General features: G+C 38.8%; 8 protein-coding genes across 9 annotated transcripts; 7 read left to right on the forward strand and 1 right to left on the reverse strand.

Annotated features, from left to right (window-relative positions):
• The first annotated feature begins 143 nt into the window (after positions 1-143).
• Positions 144-3,616, forward strand: LOC17895448 (glutamate--glyoxylate aminotransferase 2). The gene is made up of 14 exons (XM_023787915.1): positions 144-161; positions 249-279; positions 738-905; positions 1,010-1,075; positions 1,154-1,271; positions 1,362-1,443; positions 1,539-1,626; positions 1,921-2,079; positions 2,183-2,356; positions 2,482-2,613; positions 2,688-2,753; positions 2,840-2,904; positions 2,997-3,245; positions 3,335-3,616. Exons 3-14 carry the CDS (start codon positions 789-791, stop codon positions 3,462-3,464), a joined length of 1,446 nt encoding a protein of 481 aa, XP_023643683.1. The 5' UTR covers positions 144-161; positions 249-279; positions 738-788; the 3' UTR covers positions 3,465-3,616.
• A 544-nt stretch (positions 3,617-4,160) lies between these two features.
• LOC17893999 (cyclin-dependent protein kinase inhibitor SMR4) lies at positions 4,161-4,803 on the forward strand. The gene has a single exon (XM_006302964.2). The coding sequence runs from the start codon at positions 4,296-4,298 to the stop codon at positions 4,626-4,628; it is 333 nt and encodes a 110-aa protein (XP_006303026.1). The 5' UTR covers positions 4,161-4,295; the 3' UTR covers positions 4,629-4,803.
• Positions 4,804-5,901: 1,098 nt separating this feature from the next.
• On the forward strand, positions 5,902-7,955 carry LOC17895037 (F-box protein At1g70590). Its single transcript, XM_006302378.2, has 4 exons — positions 5,902-6,560; positions 6,761-6,894; positions 7,267-7,449; positions 7,573-7,955. Exons 1-4 carry the CDS (start codon positions 6,020-6,022, stop codon positions 7,738-7,740), a joined length of 1,026 nt encoding a protein of 341 aa, XP_006302440.2. The 5' UTR covers positions 5,902-6,019; the 3' UTR covers positions 7,741-7,955.
• A 780-nt stretch (positions 7,956-8,735) lies between these two features.
• Positions 8,736-9,434, reverse strand: LOC17894845 (60S ribosomal protein L27a-3). The gene has a single exon (XM_006300501.2). It carries the CDS (start codon positions 9,367-9,369, stop codon positions 8,929-8,931), a length of 441 nt encoding a protein of 146 aa, XP_006300563.1. The 5' UTR covers positions 9,370-9,434; the 3' UTR covers positions 8,736-8,928.
• A 282-nt stretch (positions 9,435-9,716) lies between these two features.
• On the forward strand, positions 9,717-14,405 carry LOC17895071 (ABC transporter B family member 26, chloroplastic). Its single transcript, XM_023787362.1, has 18 exons — positions 9,717-10,426; positions 10,631-10,758; positions 10,923-10,965; positions 11,040-11,084; positions 11,183-11,305; positions 11,394-11,497; positions 11,652-11,706; positions 11,787-11,857; positions 12,010-12,112; positions 12,254-12,464; positions 12,691-12,764; positions 13,106-13,162; positions 13,245-13,319; positions 13,393-13,467; positions 13,549-13,830; positions 13,898-13,962; positions 14,045-14,105; positions 14,198-14,405. Exons 1-18 carry the CDS (start codon positions 9,971-9,973, stop codon positions 14,276-14,278), a joined length of 2,109 nt encoding a protein of 702 aa, XP_023643130.1. The 5' UTR covers positions 9,717-9,970; the 3' UTR covers positions 14,279-14,405.
• Positions 14,406-14,493: 88 nt separating this feature from the next.
• LOC17896116 (arginine/serine-rich protein PNISR) lies at positions 14,494-19,138 on the forward strand. Of its 2 annotated transcripts, none has more exons than XM_023787360.1 (13): positions 14,494-14,943; positions 15,031-15,079; positions 15,157-15,495; positions 15,842-16,098; positions 16,179-16,361; positions 16,431-16,628; positions 16,746-16,820; positions 16,898-16,964; positions 17,066-18,023; positions 18,120-18,221; positions 18,311-18,367; positions 18,575-18,652; positions 18,769-19,138. In XM_023787360.1, exons 1-13 carry the CDS (start codon positions 14,578-14,580, stop codon positions 18,818-18,820), a joined length of 2,781 nt encoding a protein of 926 aa, XP_023643128.1. In that variant the 5' UTR covers positions 14,494-14,577; the 3' UTR covers positions 18,821-19,138. The 2 variants fall into 2 exon arrangements, with proteins under 2 accessions (XP_023643128.1, XP_023643129.1); XM_023787361.1 differs by having other exon boundaries at positions 14,495-14,943; positions 17,108-18,023.
• Positions 19,139-19,465: 327 nt separating this feature from the next.
• Positions 19,466-22,214, forward strand: LOC17894209 (beta-arabinofuranosyltransferase RAY1). The gene is made up of 6 exons (XM_023787363.1): positions 19,466-19,548; positions 19,649-19,983; positions 20,125-20,377; positions 20,469-21,200; positions 21,298-21,544; positions 21,623-22,214. Exons 1-6 carry the CDS (start codon positions 19,537-19,539, stop codon positions 22,030-22,032), a joined length of 1,989 nt encoding a protein of 662 aa, XP_023643131.1. The 5' UTR covers positions 19,466-19,536; the 3' UTR covers positions 22,033-22,214.
• Positions 22,215-23,498: 1,284 nt separating this feature from the next.
• On the forward strand, positions 23,499-24,536 carry LOC17895514. The gene is made up of 2 exons (XM_006302832.2): positions 23,499-23,728; positions 23,818-24,536. The coding sequence occupies exons 1-2, from the start codon at positions 23,590-23,592 to the stop codon at positions 24,216-24,218; spliced, it is 540 nt and encodes a 179-aa protein (XP_006302894.1). The 5' UTR covers positions 23,499-23,589; the 3' UTR covers positions 24,219-24,536.
• Positions 24,537-25,110: the final 574 nt, after the last annotated feature.

The raw sequence follows: 25,110 nt of genomic DNA on the forward strand, positions 1-25,110 counted from the left end.
TTTGTAGCCAAAAGCTACAGAAATGAGTAAATGACATTTGGTTGTTGATAAAAAACTCTTTTTGCCGATACCAGTGGCTCTGCTGCTTCGTCTTTTTGCGTTTTATTGATGCCACATGATCTCATCAGACGAGTGTCCAAATTCACGTTAGACACACAATTGTAATCTGCCTAAGATATACTTTTTTATATCATATAAAAGACTAATCCAGCAATAAGCTCACACAAGTTTTTCTTCCTGTGCTCTAGAGACCTTTGAGGTAGCAAAACTAATCCGAAGGTGAGTCCTGATTGATCTAGATTTCTAAAATCCCAATTGATCGTCTCGATTTCGAAAACCCATTTCGAAAGGGGTCACCTTTTCTTATCTCTAGTTTGAGGTTGTTCTGTGGATTTTGAGTTGTGGGGTTCACTCTTTACGTGGCTTTATGCTCGAATCTAATGTGTTGTTGATGATTTTATTGGCGTTTTTTTTTCACTGCTAGTGTATGGGAATAAAGTGATTGTAAGTTCTGTAGTTTTAGGTTGGAGAAAAGTCATCTTTATGATCGAACTGAACAAGTCAACTCTGCAAAATCTCTAGTAGTCTACTGATACACTTGGTCTATTGATACCTCATTAATCCCTGCACTAATAAAGGGCTTAGCGTTACTTCGGTGTTCGATTTACAAACTAGATCATGGATTTTCTCGTGATGACTTCGTTAAAGTATTATACACCTGCTTATATTGGTTGTAGAGAGATAGTGAGGCATTATTTTTCCCTTAGCCTGAGAAGTGAATCCTGGAAATGTCTCTCAAGGCATTAGACTACGATTCCCTGAATGAAAACGTGAAGAATTGTCAGTATGCAGTCAGAGGTGAACTCTATCTCCGTGCTTCTGAGCTTCAGAAAGAAGGCAAAAAGGTAATAACTTTGCAATTGTCAGCTTCATTTGCTCTTTTTAACAGGAGATTTGGGCAATGAGTGTCTTTGGTTGACTTAAATCTGTTTGATTGTCACATTTACAGATTATTTTCACAAATGTTGGAAACCCCCATGCTTTAGGACAGAAGCCTCTGACATTTCCTCGTCAGGTATAATTCTAATACTTTGCGATGATATATCTTGTTCAATCTATACATTAAGCCTAAAGAGATTAAAAACCAATGCAGGTGGTTGCTCTATGCCAAGCCCCATTTCTGCTAGATGACCCAAATGTTGGGATGATATTCCCAGCAGATGCTATTGCAAGAGCTAAGCATTATCTCTCTTTGACATCTGGTGGTCTTGGTATGTCCTTATTAGAGAACTCAGATCATGGTTTTATATTGGCTTAGGTTGTACAAATATTTAGCAAATTTTGCTTTTATGTATACTCAGGTGCTTACAGTGACTCAAGAGGTCTTCCAGGAGTTCGGAAAGAAGTTGCTGAGTTCATTGAGCGGCGTGATGGATATCCAAGGTGATTGCTTTATGTTGATTATTTATGCAATGAAATGGATTTGCGGTAAAGAAAACCTACTCTGAGGCCGTTTGATTCTTATCTTCAAATCACAGCGACCCAGAACTTATATTTCTAACTGATGGAGCTAGCAAAGGTGTGATGCAAATATTGAATTGTGTGATACGCGGTCAGAAAGACGGAGTAATGAACCTTAACTCGCTTGTTCATTTATCTAAAATATTTGTACATGGATGTTGAACCATTTCGTTTGGTTTTTTAATGAACTGGTACATATCAATGTGGCATTAGAGCCTGTCCCTAGTAAAGGTTTACTCTAGTGAGATGTAGTGCAAGCCAAATGGACTATATGTTATAATCCCACATCAACTGTATAAGGGGTTACTTGATAGCACAAAAAATAAGATTTGTGGCAAATAGTATAGGTTAGAGTAGGGTTATAGTAGCATCTGGGTCACAAGTTTTCTTGGTTGGCAGATTCTGGTTCCAGTTCCACAATATCCACTCTACTCGGCTACCATATCTCTGTTAGGTGGCACTCTTGTTCCTTACTATCTTGAAGAGAATGAAAATTGGGGACTTGATGTTAACAACCTTCGTCAATCCGTTGCTCAGGCTCGCTCTCAAGGAATTACAGTTAATACTCTTCCACTCTTCTTCTCACAACTGTTGATGCAGAGACCTTTTTATGAAATCTTACTTCTCTGCTCTAATTTTTGTTCATATATGATTAATGCAGGTAAGGGCAATGGTGATCATTAACCCCGGAAACCCAACTGGTCAGTGTCTTAGCGAAGCTAATTTAAGAGAGATACTGCGGTTCTGTTGTGATGAAAGATTGGTTCTTCTTGGAGACGAAGTGTATCAGCAGAACATATACCAAGATGAGCGTCCCTTTATCAGTTCCAAGAAGGTAAATAACTTTGTCTCAGTGGTATCTTTAAGTCCTTAGCTTTGATTTTATTAGTCTATGCATTTGCTTTGTGATCACTGGTCTTTGGAACTTCTGCATGATTGATCCTTCATTTTACTGTAAAGGTTTTGATGGATATGGGAGCTCCTATCAGCAAGGAAGTTCAGCTCATATCTTTCCACACTGTTTCCAAAGGATACTGGGGAGAATGTGGACAAAGAGGTGGTTACTTTGAGATGACAAATATCCCTCCCAGGGTTTGTACCTGACCATCTCTTTTTTACCTGTGATTTTGGTAATTGCAAGGGCTTATTAATTTCTTGTGATGCAGACCGTTGAGGAAATATATAAAGTTGCCTCTATAGCTCTAAGTCCCAACGTCTCTGCACAAATATTTGTAAGCTAGCCCTTCTTAGTGTTATAGCTACTGTTGGTTACAGGATGATTTCACAGCTGAAACCGATGATTCCTATTTATGTGCAGATGGGTTTAATGGTTAGTCCACCAAAGCCTGGAGACATTTCTTATGACCAATTTGTTCGTGAAAGGTATATATAATTAGTTAAGATGTTCTACCCTAAAGAAAGACGCTTTGATGAAGGATCAAGATCTCAGTACGTGTTTGTAACCTTATTAACAGCAAGGGAATACTAGAATCACTTAGAAGAAGAGCAAGGATGATGACTGATGGATTCAACAGCTGCAAAAACGTCGTCTGTAATTTCACAGAAGGTGCAATGTATTCGTTTCCACAAATAAAGTTGCCGCCGAAAGCAATCCAAGCAGCCAAACAAGCCGGAAAAGTCCCAGACGTTTTCTACTGCCTTAAGCTCTTAGAAGCCACAGGAATCTCCACAGTTCCAGGCTCTGGATTTGGACAAAAAGAAGGGTGAAAACCACCTTGTGACTTAAAAAACAACAGTCTTCATGGTCTTGCAAAACCTCTTAGAGAGCTCATTATGTTTTGTCTTGTTTCAGGGTGTTTCATCTGAGGACAACAATCCTGCCAGCAGAAGAAGAAATGCCAGAGATAATGGACAGTTTCAAAAAGTTCAATGATGAGTTCATGTCTCAGTACGGTGATAGCTTTGGTTACTCCAGAATGTGAAAAAAAAAAGAGACTCGGAGATCACTTGTTTTTCTTTAACGACATTATTATTATTGTCTATTCACACTCTTAAAAAGCTTTACTCACTGGTCCTACTCTCTGTAAAACTCTTCTTGTTACTCTTTATAAAAAAACCTCTGTATCTATTGTAACAACAGAGCCACACAACATACCAAAAAAAAAAACATCTCAGTTTCATCAATACTATAATTAAAGTGGATACTGTTAATGATTTATTTAATTATTAGGTGGACATGTTATTATCTTAGAAAACTTTGGAATAAATAACGATCGTGATAATTGATAATCTTTTTCCTTTCTCATAATATTAACATAAATATTTTATCTGCCGTCAAGATTTATATTTTTAACTTTTTAAAAATAAAAGATATAATTAAATAAGTCCAGTACTTATCTCGTGAGTATTAAAAAAAGTACTCACAGTTAAAAGTTAAAACTAGTCTAAATTGTATATTTTAACGATAAGAAAACCAAACCAAACTCTTTCTTTCTTTTGCCTCCTCCATTTTAGAATCTTCTTCTTAGCCTTTGAGCATTCAGAAAGAAGAATAGAGAAAAGCTCTAAACTTAATAAATCTTCTCCTCTTTCTCCTTTTTCTGAGAAAAGAAAATTTGTAGTTTTTTTTTTCCCAAGAAAACACACAAGAAAAACAATCTTTCCCCGCCTAAAAAGTTTCTTCCTTTTTTCCTCTTTAAAAGAGAAAAGTATTCAATTTTTCTTATATATTCAGTTGAATATTCAACAACCCTTGTTTGTTTCTATTTTCGTATAGTTATCCTTGTTGAATTTTCTAGGATCTTCTCAAAGTCATGGAGTTATCGGAAAAGTCCCTTAAAGTGACGATACCGGTGAAAGCTCCGATGAGTTCAACAAAGCCAGAGAAAGAAGACAACAAAGAAAAAGAAGAAGAAGACAAAGACAACAAAGAAGAAAAAGAAGAAGATGGATTGACCACTCCAAAGGGGGAGGAATATAGGATTCCGCCGCTACATGAGTGTCCTCCGGCACCTGGACCAGGCATCTACCGGAAAAAGATCGAGAAACGCCGGAAAAAATATGCCGGACAAAGGATTATATCTTTCAACGGTCAAGATTTGGATACTTTCTTCTCAAGAAACCAAGAAGTTGCAAAGGATTCTTGATACATTCCTAGTGAGTTTAGTTTATTCCTTATTAACTAACTAATTTGCAGGGGTTTTTGTTCTTTTTTAACTTATCTTAAGACTTCTTATTAGTAGCATAATAATTTTCTTTATCTTCCTCTTTCTTTGTATACATTTTGTTTTTGGGTATGATTAGTTTTAATATCGACTAAACCAATAATGAAGAAGAACTAATTAGCCCATAATGCAATTTTTGACCGATTATATTGTTTTGACTGTTGAACACTTCTTCTTCTCTTCTTCATTGTCATGTGTGTGATATTTAAAGGTTTGTTCTTCTTAACATTAAACCCAAATAAGGTATTTGGAAATCTGGCAAGTGCTATACTATACATGTAGTATTCAGTGTCTGTAAACAAATTTGGATATATATTAGTGGGACGCATCAAAGTATATAATTATATCGAGCTTAAAATAAGACTATGAACCTTCTTGTGGCCAACCAGTTGGCTAACAAAAACAGTGAAAGAATAAAGTTCATAATGAGTGAATTAACAAATCTTAGCTCGAGTCATTTTATCCTTCCTACTTTGGTCAGCTACTGGATAAAAACGTTTGAATCCGATTCACATATATATCATTTGTTTTTGTATCAATCAAACCAAAAGCTATAATATTTGAGAAGAAAAATCAAACTTGGGGGGATTGACCCACATGACACGGCCACGCAACAAAACCACTGTCCACTGAGAGTCTAAGTAGAGGTCAATATCATGTTTGGTAAATGGTTCGATAATTGAATAGGCCATGTCGATCGAGCTGAATAGAATCCTATGTATCACAAACTGTTTCATACTCTTATTTTTGTATTTCACTTTCTTGTGAAAAAATTTCAAGTCATGTTTTTCCATAGAAAATAGTAGTATCCAGCAAAGTAACAGAGTCAAAAATTCTCAAGTTTTAGGCACTAGTAAACCTTTTAGACCATCACATTCACATGTTGTGTAGTTCTTTTATTATTATAGCTCTAAACTTATTGTCCAAATTATATAATAATCATTACCAATATGTTATTCATTAAGATTTGTATACTCTAATTTTTGTTTAATTTCCACATATTTATTAAAAATAGATGGACACTTTTACTTTTGCAGGCCCAGCCCAAAAAATAAATATTAATGTCTCGTTTTTTTTTAGCTCGGTCCACTAACCCCTTTAACGAAATTTTCTTGGCGGTTTAAGTATGTCACGTGTCACACTATAATCTAGTGGATTTAACTGTCTCTAATCACATTAACCGTTCGATCTTCGTAACCAACGAAAACAATAAAAAGGAAAAATAAATAAATTAGCGGAAAAAAAGAAAAAAAAACGAATCGTTTACTTACCCCTCTTTTGAAACCGACGGTGGTCTTTCTTCGCCGGAGACGATGAAGCAGAGAACGTGGCCTTGTAGATCCGAAGGTTCTCGATTCACCTCCTTACCCTTTTTGAAACCTCAAGACAAGGATAAACGCACTAGATTTTCTCCAATCTACAGAGCGACGACTAAGTCAAGCACCAGCTCTAGGTCTTCTTCTTCTTCGGCAAATGAGTTCGGGGATTTCTCGATGCTACCGTTTGATATACTGATGAAGATCGCTGCGCCGTTTACTCTTCCGAATCTTCAAGCGGCGTCGTCGGTGTGTAAATCGTGGAGAGACGCTCTAAAGCCGTTGAGAGAGTCGATGTTGTTGCTCCGGTGGGGGAAAAAGTTCAAGCATGGTCGAGGAGGTGTTCGACCGAATCTCGACAAGGCTCTTGATTCGTTTCTGAAAGGAGCTGCGCTTGGGTCTACGCTTGCTATGGTTGATGCTGGGCTTGTGTATTGGGAAACGGGAGAGAAGGAGAAAGCTGTGAGTTTGTATCGGAGAGCTGCTGAGCTTGGTGATGCTGTTGGTCAATGCAATTTGGGGATTTCTTTTCTTCTAGGTAATACACTTAAGTTCCCATGGCTTTTTGATTGATTTGAATTTTTTGTAACCTGTATAGCAATTTCAGTTGTTCATGATTGATATTGATTTTTTCTGGATTGTGGTATCTAGAATTTCGATTGACGAGCTTATTACTGACCAATTGGTGATGGATTTTGGTGGAGCATTTTCTGAGCAATTGGTTGCTTGTATCTGCAGTTGAACCCTCGAATCCGAAGGAAGCTATCAAGTGGTTGAAACAATCTGCAGAGAATGGCTACGTTCGAGCACAGTATCAGTTAGCTCTTTGTTTACACCACGGCCGGGTTGTGCAAACCAATATGCTAGAAGCTGTATGTGTGCCTTCTTCTGATCTTTTCTTTGTTCTTTTAGTTGAGATTCTATAGAATTTGTATTGTCTTTGTGTGGTGGGGATGCAATATTGATTTATATTTGCATCTTTGTTTCTGATTCTTCATATTTATGGCTACAACACACTCAGTGGAAACTGATAATGCTATCTTTGGACATGTGCTTAGTTCAAATGTGGATGTAGATAATGCTATGCTTGGACATGTTCTTTGTTCATTTTTGGATGCTGATATTGCTATGTTTTGACATATGCTTAGTTCTTTTGTGGAAATGTTCAGTTTCTGTCTTTATCATCTTTCTAAAAACTCCATAAAGTTTGCATATAGATAATTGGAATTTTCTCTTTTTAACAGACAAAATGGTACCTAAAGGCAGCAGAAGGCGGGTATGTACGGGCTATGTATAATATTTCGCGTTGTTACTTGGTTGGAGAAGGCTTACATCAAAACCGAAAGCTAGGAAGAAAATGGATGAAACGTGCAGCTGATCATGGCCATAGTAAAGCTCAGTTTGAACACGGCCTTGCTCTATTTTCGGTAAAAATCTCTCATATCTCAGTTCAACAAAGCTTTTTAGAGTCCTTGAAATGTTGGACCATGAGTTGATTTGATATACGGTTGTGGGAGGAGGAACTGATGAATGTAATGGGGATGATACAGGAAGGGGCGATGCTGAAATCTGTACTTTACTTAGAACTCGCGGAACGTGGTGGTGAAACAGCTGCGCGTCACGTCAAGGAAGTTATACACCAACAACTTTCTGCAAATTCTCGTCAGCATGCCATACAACAAGCCAATAACTGGCGTGCTCTACCAGCATCTCGGTGACTCTCATATTTGGTCAAGTGCCATTGATACCTCCTTAACTTATCTTCCAATTTGGCCGTGATTCAATTACAAAACCTTGTAAAAAAATAACCCAGAGAGTTGAAATTGGTGCATGATGATTTATTGTTGATGAAAAATCAGTGTAGTAAACTTTACTATTGATGATGTCGTTACAAATAAGTGAATAATAGATTAGTTGTGTTCCCTTTCTGTTTCTGAAACGTATGCATACTTCTATTATCGTTTGGGGTTACAAATGTCCGAACAAATAAAGGGATATAACAAATCCTGCTTCTATAATAGTGCTTCTACAGAAAGCGAACTCTATTCAGATCAATACATATACTTTCTTGTATTGGTTGGTGAACATTATCTCTGTTCGGATGGAAAGCTTTTATGACTTATAATTTTGATATTCTTTTAGGACTCGTTAGCTCTTATAACCAACAAGTGCCTTAGGCCCTTAGCTATGCTTTGCAGCTTGAGCAGGAGGATCTCTTGCTGACTTATTAGCTCTTATAAGTTCATTATTGAGTCGTAGCCAAAATGAATTCCAAAATCCCAAAAGAAAATAGTCGAGAAGCAGATAAAGAAACGAATAAGTGAAGAGTGGCACAGCATTGACAAAAGCCTTTAGTTATTTAGTTCTTTGTGTTAATACTCTACGATTCTTTGTTATCTTGCTTACGGAATCGAATCCCGATCTAAAATCATTCAGTTTCATCAAACTAAACTAATTCTATAACATTGAAATTACTGTTGAAAGCCTTTACCATTTCTCATGCACAACCACATTAGACAGCCCACATTTAACTGATCAAATCCTGCATCTTTATGACTACAATCGAGCAAGCTTCTAAAAGGGTTCTTGATTTGACAAGAACAATGCACATTATTTACGACGAGTTTGTTATCTCAGATCAAGGACCATGGCAGGCAAAATGAATCAACGTTTAACGCAAATTCTAAAGCTACCGGAATTACGAAACCACAAATGTCAAACCAAATCTGAATTCGGAATAACAAGCATTTATCAAAATCCAACAAGAGGTTCATAAAACTACTAACTTTAAAGAGAGATCTCTCTCTCATTCCAAAATCCAAATGACAACAAAAGATAATTAAATAAAAAACTCCAGAGAAGATTCAAAAACCAAGAGTCAAGCAAATTTAAAAAATTCACCTAACCTAAGCAGTGAGCACAACGGCACCACCAGCTTCCTTAATCTTCTTCTCAGCAGTCTTCGAAATCAGCTTCGCCTTCACAACGAACGGCTTGTTCTCAGGCAAATGACCTTTCCCCAAAACCTTGAAGAAACCATGCTGCGTCACATCGATCAAGGGAACGTTGTCCTTGGTTGATTTCGCCTTCACTTCCTCGGGCACGAGTGACCAGAGCTTGTCGAGGTTCACGATTGGGCAGAAGAACTTGTTCCTCAGCTTGTGGAAGTACCTCATACCAACTTTACCGAAGTAACCTGGATGGTACTTGTCGAAGAGGATCCTGTGGTGATGCATACCTCCAGCGTTACCACGACCTCCGGGATGCTTTCTGTGCTTTCCGATACGTCCGTGCCCGGCACTCACGTGACCTCTCTTCTTCCTGTTCTTCTTGAATCTCGTCGTCATTTCCGCCGAATCTGTTTCCTCTCCTTCGCCCTTCCTTTCTCTCTCACTGCGGCTAGGGTTTTCTGAAGAAATGGTACATTTATAAAGAAGACGACGGATGTTTTTATTTCCTATTTTGCCCTCTAGGGTTTACACATCTATTATTGGGCTGTAACGTTTGATGGGCCTATATGTCCAGTTAGTGTATTTTCACATTTTGATGGTATCCGAACCGAACCAAACTGAAATTGTTAAACCGAAATCAAACCGTGATATCCCACTTTTAGGGAGCCTTGTTCGTGTGATTCACTCAAAAACGACATCGTAGTGAGGAAGAGAGAAGTTGTATCTACCACATGATTGACCGAACCTCCACGCGCATTTCTCACGCGCCGGTGTTGTTGTTGTTGTTGTTGTTACCTTTGTGGTTCATGCCTTCGGTGGTGGATCTCCGTGGGTCACACCTTGTAGATTATTTTGGTTGACACGGAGCATCCTTACGTGACGTCTTCTTCTTCAACTTTCAAAACGCAGCGTTTCAATTTCGTCTTCTGCATTTCATATGAACCAAGAAAAAGCTCAGACGGAGCACTCTTCTTCATCTTAACTCCACCGATCACAAATGGCTCTACAGGTACTCGGCTGCACGAGCAGCCGCCCTATCCGCGTCTCTCTTCACCGGTGTTCTCTTATTTCCGCCACTGACGATAACTTCAGAAGGAAGAATCTCCGATTCGTTACAAAACCGAAATTGTCCTTTACCTTTCAATCTTCTAGTGGAAAAATTCGTATGCCTCCGATTAATTGCTCGACGGTGAATGGAGCAGTAGTGGAAACTGCGGAGTATTACGAAGGAGAAGGAGACAACGTCTCAGTTCCCGAGAGGATTCGGCAATGTATTGATTTCCTCAGAACGATTTTACCAGGTGGAAGCTGGTGGAGTTTCACGGATGAGGTTGATACTAGGTTCATTGCGAAGCCTGTGACTGTTTGGCGTGCGTTAAGTCGGATGTGGGAGCTTGTGGCTGAAGATCGTTGGGTCATCTTCGCTGCGTTTTCGACGCTTATCATAGCTGCGGTGCGTGGTTCTTTCTTTGGTTGTTATGTATAGTGTTGTAGTTTGAGATAACAGGCAACACTCTCTTGGTAATGTATTGAAGATAGCTTTGTAGAACTGTGTGTAGTTGTATAATTTAAGATAAGGCAGCAATAGTGTTAGTAGGTAGAATCAGAAATTGAGAATCTTCCATTTTCTTATGTTTTCTCTCTACTTTGTTTACAGCTTTCAGAGATAACTATTCCGCATTTTCTAACAGCGTCAATCTTCTCGGCACAAGGTGGTGATATCACTGTGTTTCATCGAAATGTCAAGCTCTTGGTTCTGCTTTGTGTTACTTCAGGCATTTGCAGGTCAAGATCTTGTATGGTCAAACGCTTGTCTCTGTTTTTTGTTTTTTTTTTGTTGTTTTTCAAGTTGAATGGGAGGGTTACTATTGTTCTCTGACTACTTACTATTTTTGATATTCTTTTACGAAATATTTCCAGCTAACTCTTTGTTCAACTTATAATTCCAGTGGTATACGAGGATGCTTCTTTGGGATTGCAAATATGATACTTGTGAGATTTCTTCCCATGGGTTTTCCTTTTTATTTGTAGTTTTAATCCACTCAGGAATTTTTCCTTCTATGTAGGTGAAACGAATGAGAGAAACGCTATACTCTACTCTCCTTTTCCAGGTCCTGAAAATTTCTAGTAGTGGCATCAATTTTGAATCTTGCTTGCTCATGTGTATCTTTATTTTTATTCTAATTGGATTGACTGGATTGTGCATCAGGATATATCATTTTTCGACTCTCAAACTGTTGGTGACTTAACAAGCAGACTTGGGTCGGACTGCCAGCAAGTATCGAGGGTCATCGGAAATGATCTGAACATGATATTTCGCAATGTTCTTCAGGTCTTTTGCTAAACAATATAATTTCCATCTCGCCTGAAGTGCATCATGCATTGCTGACATCTGAATGTATGTACCTTCTTTCTTCTAGGGTACAGGGGCATTAATATATTTGCTGTTTTTGTCTTGGCCCCTTGGGCTATGCACATTGGCAATTTGCTGTACTTTGGCTGCGGTTATGTTCGTTTACGGAATGTAAGATTCTACATTTACTTTTCTCTCTTTGATTAAGATTTCGAATCTATAAAGATATAGTAGATTATACACCTGGGCAGCTGCAAGTGATACTTAAGCCTAGTGTGTTTATGACTGGGGGCAGAAAATGAAGTTACATCTGGTCATTTTGTAGGTACCAAAAGAAGACAGCAAAGCTTATTCAGGAGATCACTGCCTCTGCAAATGAAGTACATTTGTTCAAGAACCCATATCTTAACATGTTTATGCTATGAATTCTTTCATTAATAACTGCTCTGTGATCTTAAAGGTGGCTCAAGAGACATACTCCTTGATGAGAACCGTTCGTGTATATGGGACAGAGAAGCAAGAGTTTAAAAGGTGCAATCTGTTTCCATGAAAAGCCTTGAAAGTGTCTCCATTTCTTATAATTTTTCTGGTGAATTTTTTTCGATATTGGCTTTTAAGAACAGTTTCAATCACAGCCAAGTAATTTTTTGACATGGATTTTCTCCCCTTCTGTTGGTGCAAAGGTACAATCACTGGCTTCAGAGATTAGCGGATATTAGTTTGAGACAGAGTGCTGCATATGGTATTTGGAACTGGAGCTTCAACACCCTATACCATGCAACTCAGGTTCCTCCAAATATATCCCCTGGTTTGCTTAGCTTTTCTAGTTAGACAGTTTGTGAGAAGGGAGAATAAAATTGTGGTTCTTAAATATGGTGATGCTCATGCTAAGAATGTGACATGATTCGTCATTTTCTTCTCTTATAGATAATTGCTGTCCTGATTGGAGGAATGTCTATCTTAGCTGGTCAAATAACAGCAGAGCAGCTGACAAAGTTTCTGTTATATAGTGAGTGGTTAATTTATGCTACATGGTGGGTGGGAGACAATTTATCGTCTCTGATGCAATCAGTTGGAGCGAGTGAAAAGGTCTTTCAGATGATGGATCTTAAGCCAAGTGATCAATTTATAGCAAAAGGCAAGGTTCAATCTTTTTGGTAAAGAGCACTATATCATAGAACTGGTTAACCATTTATAAGATTGATGGAAGCGTGAGTTTGGTGATTATCAGTTGATCTTTTAGAATCAAACCCCTCTCAGGATGAACCACCTAGAGTAAATTACTTATGACTTACTACCTAGAGGCTTCCAGTGATTACTACGGTTTACCATGTGATGTTTTTTTTTTTTTTAAACTGCTGCAGGGACGAGACTGCAGAGACTGACAGGACATATTGAGTTTGTAGATGTATCGTTCAGCTATCCTTCAAGAGATGAGGTAGTACTGCATTTAAGTGGAATCTATTTTCTGATAACCTTTTGCTTCCAGCTTTTCGCTTTCGTGATGATGTCCTCAACCATCAGAATTTTTATCATTTATACCAGTATTGTCACAGATTCAAAAATTATATAGATTCTGACTTGCGATTTTTGTACCCATTGATGCTTGCAAATTAATGGCCAAATTTATGGTTATGTGTTTGCACCATCTTACATTATTGAGTATATTAGAATTCATGCACACACACCATAGAAAGTTTTTCGAGTCCTGTTTCAGCTTGTCATTAGGACTCATATTTCAGCTTGTCTTAACAATCATATCATATGTCAATCTTTCAGGTGGCGGTGGTCAAAAACGTAAGCATTTCTGTTCACCCTGGTGAAGTGGTGGCAATCGTAAGTATATCTTAAAGTAGTTCAGTGATGTCAATGTTTTTCTCTCTCGAAAGTGTTATGTGAACAAATTTGTTTTGTTTAGGTTGGTCTAAGTGGCAGTGGCAAAAGCACGCTGGTTAATCTTTTGCTGCAACTATACGAACCAACAAGTGGTCAGGTAGGTTACTCAAACTCACTGTAAAATAAGTTTCTAAAGCCTTCCTTCTAATAGCTAACTCTTGGAATTCCAGATTCTACTTGATGGGGTTCCTTTGAAAGAGTTGGATGTCAAGTGGCTAAGGCAAAGAATCGGATACGTGGGGCAGGTTCTCCTCACATTTCTGCTACATGAAATCAAATAAAAATTGATCACTTTCACTTTCCCTAAAGCTGTCGCAATGAAACAGGAACCAAAGCTCTTCCGCACAGACATCAGTTCCAACATCAAGTATGGATGTGATCGAAATATAACACAGGAAGATATAATATCGGCCGCAAAGCAAGCCTATGCACATGACTTCATCACAGCACTTCCCAGTGGTTACAACACAATGGTTGATGATGATCTACTCAGTGGAGGGCAGAAACAACGGATTGCCATAGCTCGTGCCATCCTTAGAGATCCCAGAATTCTTATCCTCGACGAAGCCACAAGTGCACTTGATGCAGAGAGCGAACACAATGTTAAGGTAACTTCTCTAATGCCAAAAAGAGAATTCACTTGGACGTACAAATGCTTAAGCCTTTTCTCTCCAGGGGGTGCTTCGTTCTATTGGAAACGACGCAGCAACAAAGAGAAGCGTCATAGTGATAGCACACAGGTATCATTTCATTTACAAATCCAATCTTTTACATATTTTTGGTAATCGATGTATAACCGATTAACATTTTGTTCCTTTACAGACTTTCTACAATTCAGGCTGCGGATAGAATAGTGGCTATGGACAGTGGACGAGTTGTCGAGGTAAGCCACACTCTCTTTCTGGTTTTGATTGATAAATTTTATGAAACCGTTGATCTATGTGATCTTGACTGTTATATTTATCCCCAAAACAGATGGGAAATCACAAAGAACTTTTGAGCAAAGATGGCTTATACGCTAGATTGACCAAGAGACAAGCCGATGCTGTCGTATAAATTATGACTAGTCATGACTATATTTTTAAATGGGCATGACGATATGTAATGATGGAAAAATTGTGTAAAGGTGTAACCATAGATAATTTCATAATTCTTATTTCACACAAATCGAGTCGTTTTCATATATCTAGTGTAAAACTACCTGTCGTTTCGATATTTCCTTATACAGCAGCTCGAAAATTTAAGGAAATCATTGAAGACTACCTGCAGTTTTCAGTATAACTCGGTCTAATCAATTCGAGAACAAGTAGCAATCTCAAAACGCTAGAGTCAAGGACTCAACCTTGCTGCTGCTCATGGACGCGTACCAGCCACCGCCTCAGTACATGAGACCACCGCCTGGACCTCCGCCTCCGACGGATCCTTACCACCAATACTATCAGCATCAGGCGAGGCCACCGGTTCCACCTTCTACGCAGCCAGGTGGTCCTCCTGCATGGTACCCCAACCAATTTCATAACCCTCACTCACCATCGCCACCACCTCCACCTCCGCCGCAGTGGGGACCACCTTCGCCGCACTATCCTCAGGGCCAACCTTACTCTTCTGCCGCTTATCCTCCTCACCAGCCGCCATTCCACGCTGGTGCTAACGGTAACAGTCCGTATCCTCCTCCGCCTGCTGGTGCGCCGATTCCTCCGCCATATCCTCAGGCTAATCAGGTTGCTCCGTCGTTGGATTATCTTATGTTTCGTTTTTCCCTTATCGAACTGTTAATTTTTGAATTTGGTTTTGATTTTGCATATTAGGAATGGGGAAATCCAAATTGGGGGTATCAACAAGGTCACAACTCTCAAGGTTCACTTTTTTTCATCGTCATCTATGCTATTGAGTGAATATTAGGGTTTTGGTTTCTGATTATCTCGTGATCGCAGCGAATAGCAACGTCGAGGACTGGGCAGTGAAAGCAAAAGAATGGGCAGCTGCGAACAAGGATCAGCAATCACAATCTGCACCAAACCAATCGAGCGGACAAGTCTACCAGCAGCAGTACTCTACTCAGGGCTTTCAAGATGTTCATCAACAGGCAGTTCCAGGAGTAAGCTATCAGCAGCAGTTTTCAGTTCCACCCACAGCACAGCCGGAGAGATATCCAAGTTATTCAGCGGGGAACGAGAGTTATGCTTCTGCTGGATTTTCCCATCAAGAAAACCTGCCTACTAGTTCTGCAATTCATCAGCAGGAGGTACCTTATAGTTATTCTTCTGTAGCAGGTAACCATTTACTTAGAACATCATTGTAGCTCCTAGTCAAGCACTCTATGTGGGTTTATTGTAACTTTGAAATTTCGTGGCTGTCTTCAAAGTTGTCCTGTCCTAGAAGTCTATGATAAATCATGTGTATAGTGATGTGCTGTGTAATATATGGTTACTTGCTCGCCAGAACAACCATTATATATCCTACGAATAGATTAGCCATTACTGATCATAGTTCTCCTTGCATTTTACTCCCTAAACAGAGTGCCTCTTTTTAGCCATTTTGTTGGTCTATAGATTGGTAACAGTTATTAAGCTAAGCTATTTAGACCTTCTAAACTTAAACTTGTTATTCTTTTTGCAGGTAAGGAAGAGTCTGGAAAAACAACACAGCACGAGGTGCAGTTATCAGTGCCTGATAGTGGGGGTCCTGTTCATGCAGAGCAGCATATGCAATATGCATATGGAGATCAAACAGCTAGTAACCTTAGTGATCAGCCTGTACAGTTTGCTACCAGAGAGAGTTCTGATTATGCTAGTGTTCACAATGCATGGCAGCCCCATGCCGCAACCGGAGTAGTCTATCCTCCAATGCCTTCATCGGTGCCGTCAATACCTCAGGTACCATAACGTTGTTTGGTTATATCTTTCATTTTTGTATTAGTACGGAGGAGGCAAGTTCACGTTTACTTTCTTTGCAGCATGAGTCATCTATGGCTATACCTTCTGTTTCGGGTCATACCATGCCTCCATATGGAGGGTTTCCCCCACCAAATCTCCAGCCTGTTGTACCTCCATATAATTTTGGAACAAAGCCGCCTCTGCACCCTGTTGCAGCATTCATGGATGACTCATATGCAGCATCATCCGTTCCTCCTAAAAAGGTAAGAATGAGTCGTTTTTAGAGGAGTATAGTACCTTCCCTGAATTCTGGCTAATAAGGTGTTTTCCAGGCTCCTGTACCTAACTGGCTTAAGGAAGAATTATTGAAGAAAAAAGCAGATCTTGGAAGGCCTTCTTCAGGGAGTTTTGAGGAGAGAGAATCAATGGATGAGGATAGACATTATAAACCTCCTTCGAAAGCTGATCAGCGTGACGAAAAAAACTTCAGCCTTTCCAAATCCTCTGACGAAGAAGAAGAGGAGGATGAGGTTCTTTGTTCTTTAAATACTTTTTTGTCACTATTCTTTTTTTGAGGACTTAAACTGTCTTGGTAAATTTAATTTGATCCAGCACCTTCACTAAAATGCATGGTTTGCTTCATGTAGGATGAGATAGATGCAGAAAGAACAGCAGCAATTAATATGGAGATAAAGCGTATCTTGACAGAAGTCCTTCTTAAGGTAGGTGGCTTGATAGAAATTGAGAGGTTGGTCAGTAAACGTGTTTCTGCAACAGTTGACATATGTCTTTTGAACAGGTTACAGATGAATTATTTGATGAAATTGCAACCAAAGTCATTAATGAAGATCAATCAATTCCAAAAGGTTTGTTGTGGCTTTTAGTTTCATGTCATTAATCTGTGGAACAAACCCTGAATCTTACCATTTTCTTTGCTATTATATTGTGCTATTCATCATTGCGTCAGATGACAGTAATCATAAGTTGTCATCTTCCCTTCTCTCCACAGCTGATCCACCCCACAAGGCTTCTGCAAATATTTTGGTCTCGGTAGAAGGCGCAAATAAAAAACCTAGTTCTGGCTCTCCAGCAGATGTGCTAGGTCTTGCAAGCTATGCCTCTGATGCTGATACTGATGCTGATACTGATGCTGCTTCTAATGAGGATGCTGATGAAAATGATGGAGTTGAAAGTCTTGGCGTGGGGTCAAGACACAGTGTTAGTCAGCATCCAAGCACTGAAAAGCTTCCTGAACCTGAAGCAATGGCCAATGCGAAATTGGATCCAGAAGTTGAAGTCAATGCTAATTCCGGCATGAACAATAAGTCAGGCTCGGAGGATAATTCTCAGATGCTACGCTCCAGAAGAAAAGATTATGAGGCAGGTAGTACCAAAATATCAGATGTATGTGCCAGCTCTGGACTCGATGATGATACTTCAAAAAGCAGGAAAAGGCATCCTGACAGAACTGATAGTGATAGAGATGCAGTACTAGATGAACCTCACAGGAAGTATTCTGGCTTGAAATCAGATTGCAACCTTCATCAGGATATCAATAAAACTTATGGGAAAGACTTTAGTGACGATTTGAGTAAGGATGTAAATAGAATAGATGAAACGAAAAGTGGGAAAGAGAAGGTAGATTCTCAGAATGGCTCAAAAGGTAGAATGAAGCAGGGGGACATAAAGACAGCAGAGAAAGTTAAAGGTGTTGAATCAAACAAAAAATCTACTGACCCCCATGTAAAGAAGGACGCAAGGGAAGTAGAGAGGCCTCACAGAACTAGTTCTAAGGAAGACCGGGGTAAAAAGAGGGAGAAGGAAAAGGAAGAGGAAAGGTCAAGACACAGGCAGACTGAAGACTCAAGCAAGGAAAAAAGAAGACGTTCTCCAACCAGCAATGGATCCTCTGATGATTCGACCAGGTGGCATAGGATGTTCAACATTAAGTTTGTCTGTCGGCTTGTTTTGTCTAATGCTATTTCTCAATACTCACAATGATTGTCATTACCTTTCTCCAGAAAATCCCGTTCTAGAAGAAGGAATGTATCGCCATCTCCTGTGAGGTCCAGAAGAAAACGTTCTTCTCCGTCCAGTGATGAATCCTCTGATGATGCAAAAAGGTAACAATAGAGTGTTCTACTTTGAATTGTGTAATTTTGTCTTTTGCTCTTCTTTTGTCTAATGACAACAATCTTGTGTTTTCCTCCAGGAAGTCTTCTTCAAGAAGAAGGAATCGGTCACCATCTCCTGGAAGGTCCAGAAGAAGGTAGCTTTTCTAAACTATTAGTATTATGAGATAGATCACTGGTGTTTCTATATGTTCCTCTTAGTCTATATTATTAGCACTAGGCTCTGAAAAAGTTAAAGATCTATCGTAAGCAAAAAGTATGACAAAAGACAATGGGTAAGCAAAAGCAGACAAGCTAGTCTGAAACTCACCACAAAAAATATCATATATGTTTTGATTGTATAGACATGTTTCTTCGCGGTCACCACATAGCAAGCATTCTCAGCACAAGAACACTCTCTACTCTTCTCATGACAAGTCCAGGTATGTTTTCAATGTTTCTTCTGTCTTAACAGGTGGTTAAAGCTGGATTATAAAAATAAAGAGTGTGCTATATCTTCTGTTTATTCAGTGAAACTAAAACCTGATTTGTTGTACAGGTCAAAGCGGTCAAGATCAAGATCCCCCCACAGGCGCCATCGTGCTAAATGAACACTCTAGCAAACGGGTCAGAGACCGTATCCGGGACATTGCTGTGCAGAGGCTTGGGATAATGCACTGGACGGACATCGATATAACCTGTAGTGAGCCAAATAGTGCATTGTAAACAGCTCTTTCCCTAGTTGTTTAAGAAGAAATATCCAAAAAGATTTTTGACTGCTTTGTTGACTTGTTTTGACTATTCTTGGTTGGTTAAGCGTTACTTTGTAAAAGTTTGTCTGGCAAAAACTTGTTGATGGTCTGTCTCTGAAACGTTGGATGATCAAATCTGTGTCTTATCCTCTTTCAAGATTCTTACATTCCACATTATTATGAGGTCGTATTAATTTTATACTTTGAACTGTAAGATTATAGTAAAATTAGTAACACATTTTTCTGAAGTGAAATGTCAAATTAAGTGGACTCAGTGAAGATGACGAATTGGTCTTTTGAATGTCGGTGTCGTTAGGCGAATTGCACTTAAACTATTGTGGGAGAAGAAGAATGAGAAATGTCAAAATCGGAAAACAATTTCTTGAAGATGACGAAAAGCGTTCACATGTCTTCTTCTTCTCCTTCCCCCTTCCTCCCGCCGGCTTTCCGCGTCCGAAACTTTGGTACTTCTCCATTTTCTTCTCTTTTCCGTTAAAGCTCCATTTTTTTTTCCTTCTCCTTTTATTTTCTTTTCCTTCTCTCTTCATTCTCAACTCTTCTTCCTTGGATTTTCCATGAAGCTTAAGGTTCCATTTTGCACTTGTTCTTTTATTTCCCCATTTTTCGAGATCTCTGTGTTTCAGTCTCCGACAAGTTTTTGACTTTCCATATGATTAAATCTTACAGGGTCTTCGAGCTGGATTGTTGTCTGTTTGGCTATCTGGGTTTCTCCTAATTGCTCTCTCTTTCTACGGCACTCAGCTTCTTTCTCCTTCTTCTCTCGATGGCCCTTTCAGATACTCTACCCGTTCCATTGCTGCTGCTCCCAGAATCACCATTTTCACTGCTCTCCATAGCTTGGATGAAGGTAGCCAAGCTTTGTTGGGTATTCGTTCATGGCTCGCTTTGTCTTCCCAAGTCACTGTGGTTTTATTCTCTCAACACAACAACTCTTCTTCTTATTCTTCCTTCACCGACAAATTTGGTTCTCGTCTTCTTCTCGATTCCACCATTGATTTCACGTAAGCTCTCTTCTATTCCCACTCTTTCTGTTTCTTTGTTTTAATTTGAGTTACTCACTGCTTCTTTTGTCTTTGAATGATTTGCAATGGAAGATTTTGAGTATGTGACATTTCGTTTTTTGTTTTTGTTTCAATTGGTAGGTTTCTTGGCACTCCATTTTTACACTCAATGTTGGCTAGAAGTGAAGCATATAAATCTGATATAGCTGTTCTGATGGATCCAGAGATTGTATTACTGCCAGATTTCGTTTCTGCTTTGAATCATGCTCACAAGCTTGATCGTGACTGGCTTCTTGTTTCTTCATCTGTGGATGTTCCCCGTTTCCCGTTCCATTGGGACGAAACAGGACATTTCTGGCGACAGGACAATGGGAAAAGGGTGAGATTTGGAGAGGTATGGAGGAAACCTTTAGTATTCTTTGATAATAATCTGCTCTGATTCTCTTTTAATCAAATTTTGATCACGTTGCTCTTCCTGTCAACAGTTGCAGAAGATCATAAGTAGTTTGCAGAGTTGGCAATCAAATTCTAGTGAAGGCAAAATGATTATGGCATGGAACAATGTTGATGAACCCTTGCACTGTGGAGTACTTCCTCCGTTTCTGTATCAAAGAGGAACTCACAATCAATGGATCATAAGTGAGGCTGTGTCATGTAAAAGAAGGTTTGTGTTTGATGCTACTTCGACCATATCGAGCTTTTTCCTAGGCAATGCAAAGAATAGGAGTGATAAATATAATGTCTCCGAACCCAAAACAAGAAATTGGGAATATATAGGAAACTCCCATCTCGGGCAGCTCTATGGGTCATTGTTCTCTAAGTCTTATACTCTCCCTAAGCTTTTGAAGTGCAACAAGCGCTATATGTTCGTCAGCGCTTTAGATCGTTCTGTTGATCTGTCTATGCTAGAAGGAAAGAGTGTAGGATTTCGTACGCGAGAGAAGATCTCAGCTTGTATCAGTAGAACTAAATCAAGGAGCTTGAAAATAGATTTTGTACAGAAGGATAAGGCAGTGCCACTATTGAAGTTTCCTTTTGACCTGCAGTCTCTTCTCCCATTAGTAGCAGACAAGAACAGAACTGTTGTTCTTTCAATTGCTGGGTATAGCTATAAGGACATGCTGATGAGTTGGGTCTGCAGATTACGCCGCCTCAAAGTTCCAAATTTTTTAGTTTGTGCCCTTGATGATGAAACTTATCAGTTTTCTATTTTGCAGGTAAGAAAGAAGTCTTTTGCTTTCCTTCTTAGTACATTGAACGATCGCATGTCAATATAGAGTTTATAATCAGTTGGTATCGTGTTCTATATAACAGGGTCTGCCAGTTTTCTTTGATCCATACGCTCCAAAGAACATCAGCTTCAATGACTGCCACTTTGGATCAAAATGTTTCCAGAGAGTGACCAAAGTTAAGTCAAGAACAGTTCTGAAGATATTGAAGCTGGGCTATAACGTTATCCTGAGTGATGTAGATATATATTGGTTCAGAAACCCGTTGCCTCTGCTTCAGTCTTTCGGTCCTTCTGTTCTCGCTGCACAATCCGATGAGTACAACACAACAGGTGATGATGATGAACTGATCAATTGGACCATACCTTGGTTTTGATTCTAATGAATTTGGTTATGTTTGATATTTGCAGTACCTATAAACAGACCAAGGCGCTTGAACTCGGGATTCTACTTTGCACGTTCGGATGGCCCGACAATATCAGCAATGGAGAAGGTGGTGAAGCATGCTGCAACCTCTGGTTTATCGGAGCAGCCTAGCTTCTACGACACTTTATGCGGAGAAGGTGGATCATATCGTGTGGGAGACGATAGATGCCTTGAACCAGAGACAAATGTGACAGTTCAGTTCTTGGACAGAGAGCTATTCCCAAACGGAGCTTACGGAGATCTATGGCTGAAGGAAGACGTGAGAGCAGAGTGCGAAAAGAAACATTGCTTCGTTCTACACAACAACTGGATAAGCGGGAGACTGAAGAAGCTCGAACGCCAAATGATGAGAGGTCTTTGGGAATATGACGCATCCATGAGGATGTGTGTATAGGATAAGGTTATACAAGTTAGATACGACGCTCTTAGTTTTGGATATAGGTATACAAAAATTGTGTTAAATTTATTGTATTGTATTATGAAAAAAGTAGTTTTAGGAATATTATGAACTTGTATACTCCAAAATATTGTTGGTAGCCATTGATAAAAGAATATAACTGATTTTGAGTTTGGATTTTTTTTTTTTTTTTTTTGGGTTTACTCTCCATATTACAATATCGATTTAGTTTGAAAACACAATCTATAATGGTTGCCACAGAAACAAATAAGTGGTGCCGGTATGATGATGATGATCTCGTCGATCCGAGTGGGGCTAAGTGCAGTATCATCATCACTTTGTTTTGGTACGTTGTGTCTACTATTTCAGTATTCACAAAGACACAAAGTCTGTTGAAAGACCTAACAATTGGCTCTCCCATCATTTTCTCATTAGTGCACTTTTTTCTCATAACTTCTTTGTGATATTTATGATTTCAAAAGTTATTTATGATTTAAAATCATTTTAAGGTGTTTATGTAATTTTGTAATAAAAATTTGAGTTTATATATTTAAGTACATATTCTTTAATCCAAAAGACCAACCAGTAATTATCAAAGTGACTCCTTTTATAATATCTCTTCAGTTATAAATACCAAACAAATAATACGATATTGCAAAATCTTCTTTCAAGGGACCGGTTGCACGAGACAAGAGGCCTACACGTCAATGGATCATACAATATGATAACGTTAGACAGATTTAAATTATATAAATAAAATATCTAATTTGGTTTCCCCATTTATATAAGAGTTTGTTTACTAGGAAAATAGAATAAAAGACATGCGAAAATATCTAAACTTGTAATTTGTACCACTGAAAATGATATCTTTTAACCATACACACGATAAGAAGAATCTATCATAGTGTCGTGTTCAAAGATCCATCAAACAAACATCAACAGAAGAAGTTACAAAGATACAAATATGTACATTTGTCTGCATATCTGATATTTGTTGTAACTTACATGTGTGTTACTATCTCACATATTCATTATATTTGCTTGCTTATTAAGTTAATAATCTATAGAGAGTAGAGACATTCGAAATTAACGTCGGTCGAGACCAGACCGGTTAACTGCAAACAGTATTGTTGTGTGGTTCCTTCGAACTCCACTTATCTTATAACACGCGTCATATTGGAATATATGACTCACCCTTTGTTGTCCTCAAAAAGTTTTCACTTTCTTTCTTACTAAAATGATTCAAAGAATATTCCCACCAAACAAAAAAATTACGTCGGCCAGAGTTTTTTTTTCATTTTAAAAATTTATGTCACATACACACACATGCATACAAATAAATAAATATCAATAATAAATCATAATAACCCATTCATATCTACGCTTTTTTCACACTCTTTTGAAAAGTCTCTATATATATAGCACATGAGTATTAGTGTTATTTTGGCTTCAAGAAAAGTTTATACAAACAAATAATTCATAACACCTCCATACTCCGAGAGCTTGCAAATAACTGATCATAAAAAGCATCATATATAACAGAAGTGTGTGATTATGGTCACGAATCCAACAACCGTCAAGTTCCTATGTAGCTACGGCGGTAGAATCACCCCTCGTTATCCCGACGGCAAACTCCGTTACCACGGCGGCGATACACGTGTCCTCTCCGTCTCTCGCTTCGTATCCTTCACCGGTTAGTTTCTTTAACCACTGTCTTCTTTAATGTCCCGTTTTCAAATTCATGTTTCTCTAGCTTAATTAAAAGCGTTGGTTTATAAACAGAGCTGGCGAGTAAGATCAGCGATGTCTGTGGTATGGTCGTGACTACTCTCCGTTGTCAGCTACCAACGGATGATCTCGACGCGCTTGTGACCGTAACATCCGACGAGGATCTAACGAATCTAATGGAAGAATACGATCTTGCTTCAATGACGCCGGTCAAGATCCGTGTCTTCCTTTCTCCACTAAGATCAACAACGACGTCTAAGAACTCGTCTCCTCCACTTTCAACTACGTCTTCGTCTTCTTCTAAATCATCCACTCGTTCTCGCTCTCCTCCGTCGACGACGTCGTCAGCTACGGAAACGTGTCCGAGTTGTGTAGAGAGAAGTATGCGTAACAATGGATGTTACGTTCATAGGAGTCCAAGCCAGCACCAATTCAGAAACCTAATCAACAATTGAGAATAATAATAATATAATCATTACTGTATGTATTGGCTAATTAGAAGTTTTCGCGTATTCTCTAATGGTGTGAGGATCAGTTTCCAAAAGAATGATATGTGTGGCTCTCTGTCTATTACATTTTTGGAATTTTTATGAAGATCCAATTACTATACGCCACGTGTAAAGTTAGTGATGATATTTTATTTTGCTACCTTTTCGCGCTGTATCTTTATAATGTTTCCAGATATTTTCTTGTTTTTGAATAAACCGTAATTTTTATTGAGTTTGGTTTAGTACGATTTAAGGTTAAATTGAAGCTCCAGTTGATTTTTGATCTCTCTCGTGTGTTTCTTCTGCTTCGTTTCTTTACACATCTCTGTAATCTCGATGATGATGGCTTTGATGATTATAATCCTTATATTTATAGTTGTTTTGTTATCTTTGTACTGTCTTTTTATTATCAAGTTTCGCCGCTTTAGGAGTTGAAGCTCTGCACAGTTTTGTCTCGGAACAAAAGCTTTTCATGTCGTCAACACGAAACTAGCTACTACTAGCTCAAGATTCTTGGGGGTGTTTTGTAATGGTTGTCCAATCCAATCCACCAAGGTCTTGGAAGTGGCTCGCTTTTCTTCATAATCATATCATCGGAATTTGCTTCCGGTGTGAATAACCCTTCGGCGGTTGTATGTCGGCGATTTCATCTTTGTTCACACGTGGCTTGTTGTTTAACCTTGTGCGTGTTACTGCTACACGTGTCATGGATCAGTTCCCTGCGTCTATACTCTGTCTAACACACGTTGCCTTTGTATAATTTTCTTTTTTTCTGGTATAATGGATTTGTCATCATGTGTTTTTTTTTACTCGTAGTATCTATTGTCCACTCTTTTGTATATATACTGGATTTCGAAAA

The sequence above is a fragment of the Capsella rubella genome, unplaced genomic scaffold (genome assembly GCF_000375325.1).
Source record: "Capsella rubella cultivar Monte Gargano unplaced genomic scaffold, Caprub1_0 scaffold_2, whole genome shotgun sequence".
Classification (NCBI taxonomy): Eukaryota; Viridiplantae; Streptophyta; class Magnoliopsida; order Brassicales; family Brassicaceae; genus Capsella; species Capsella rubella.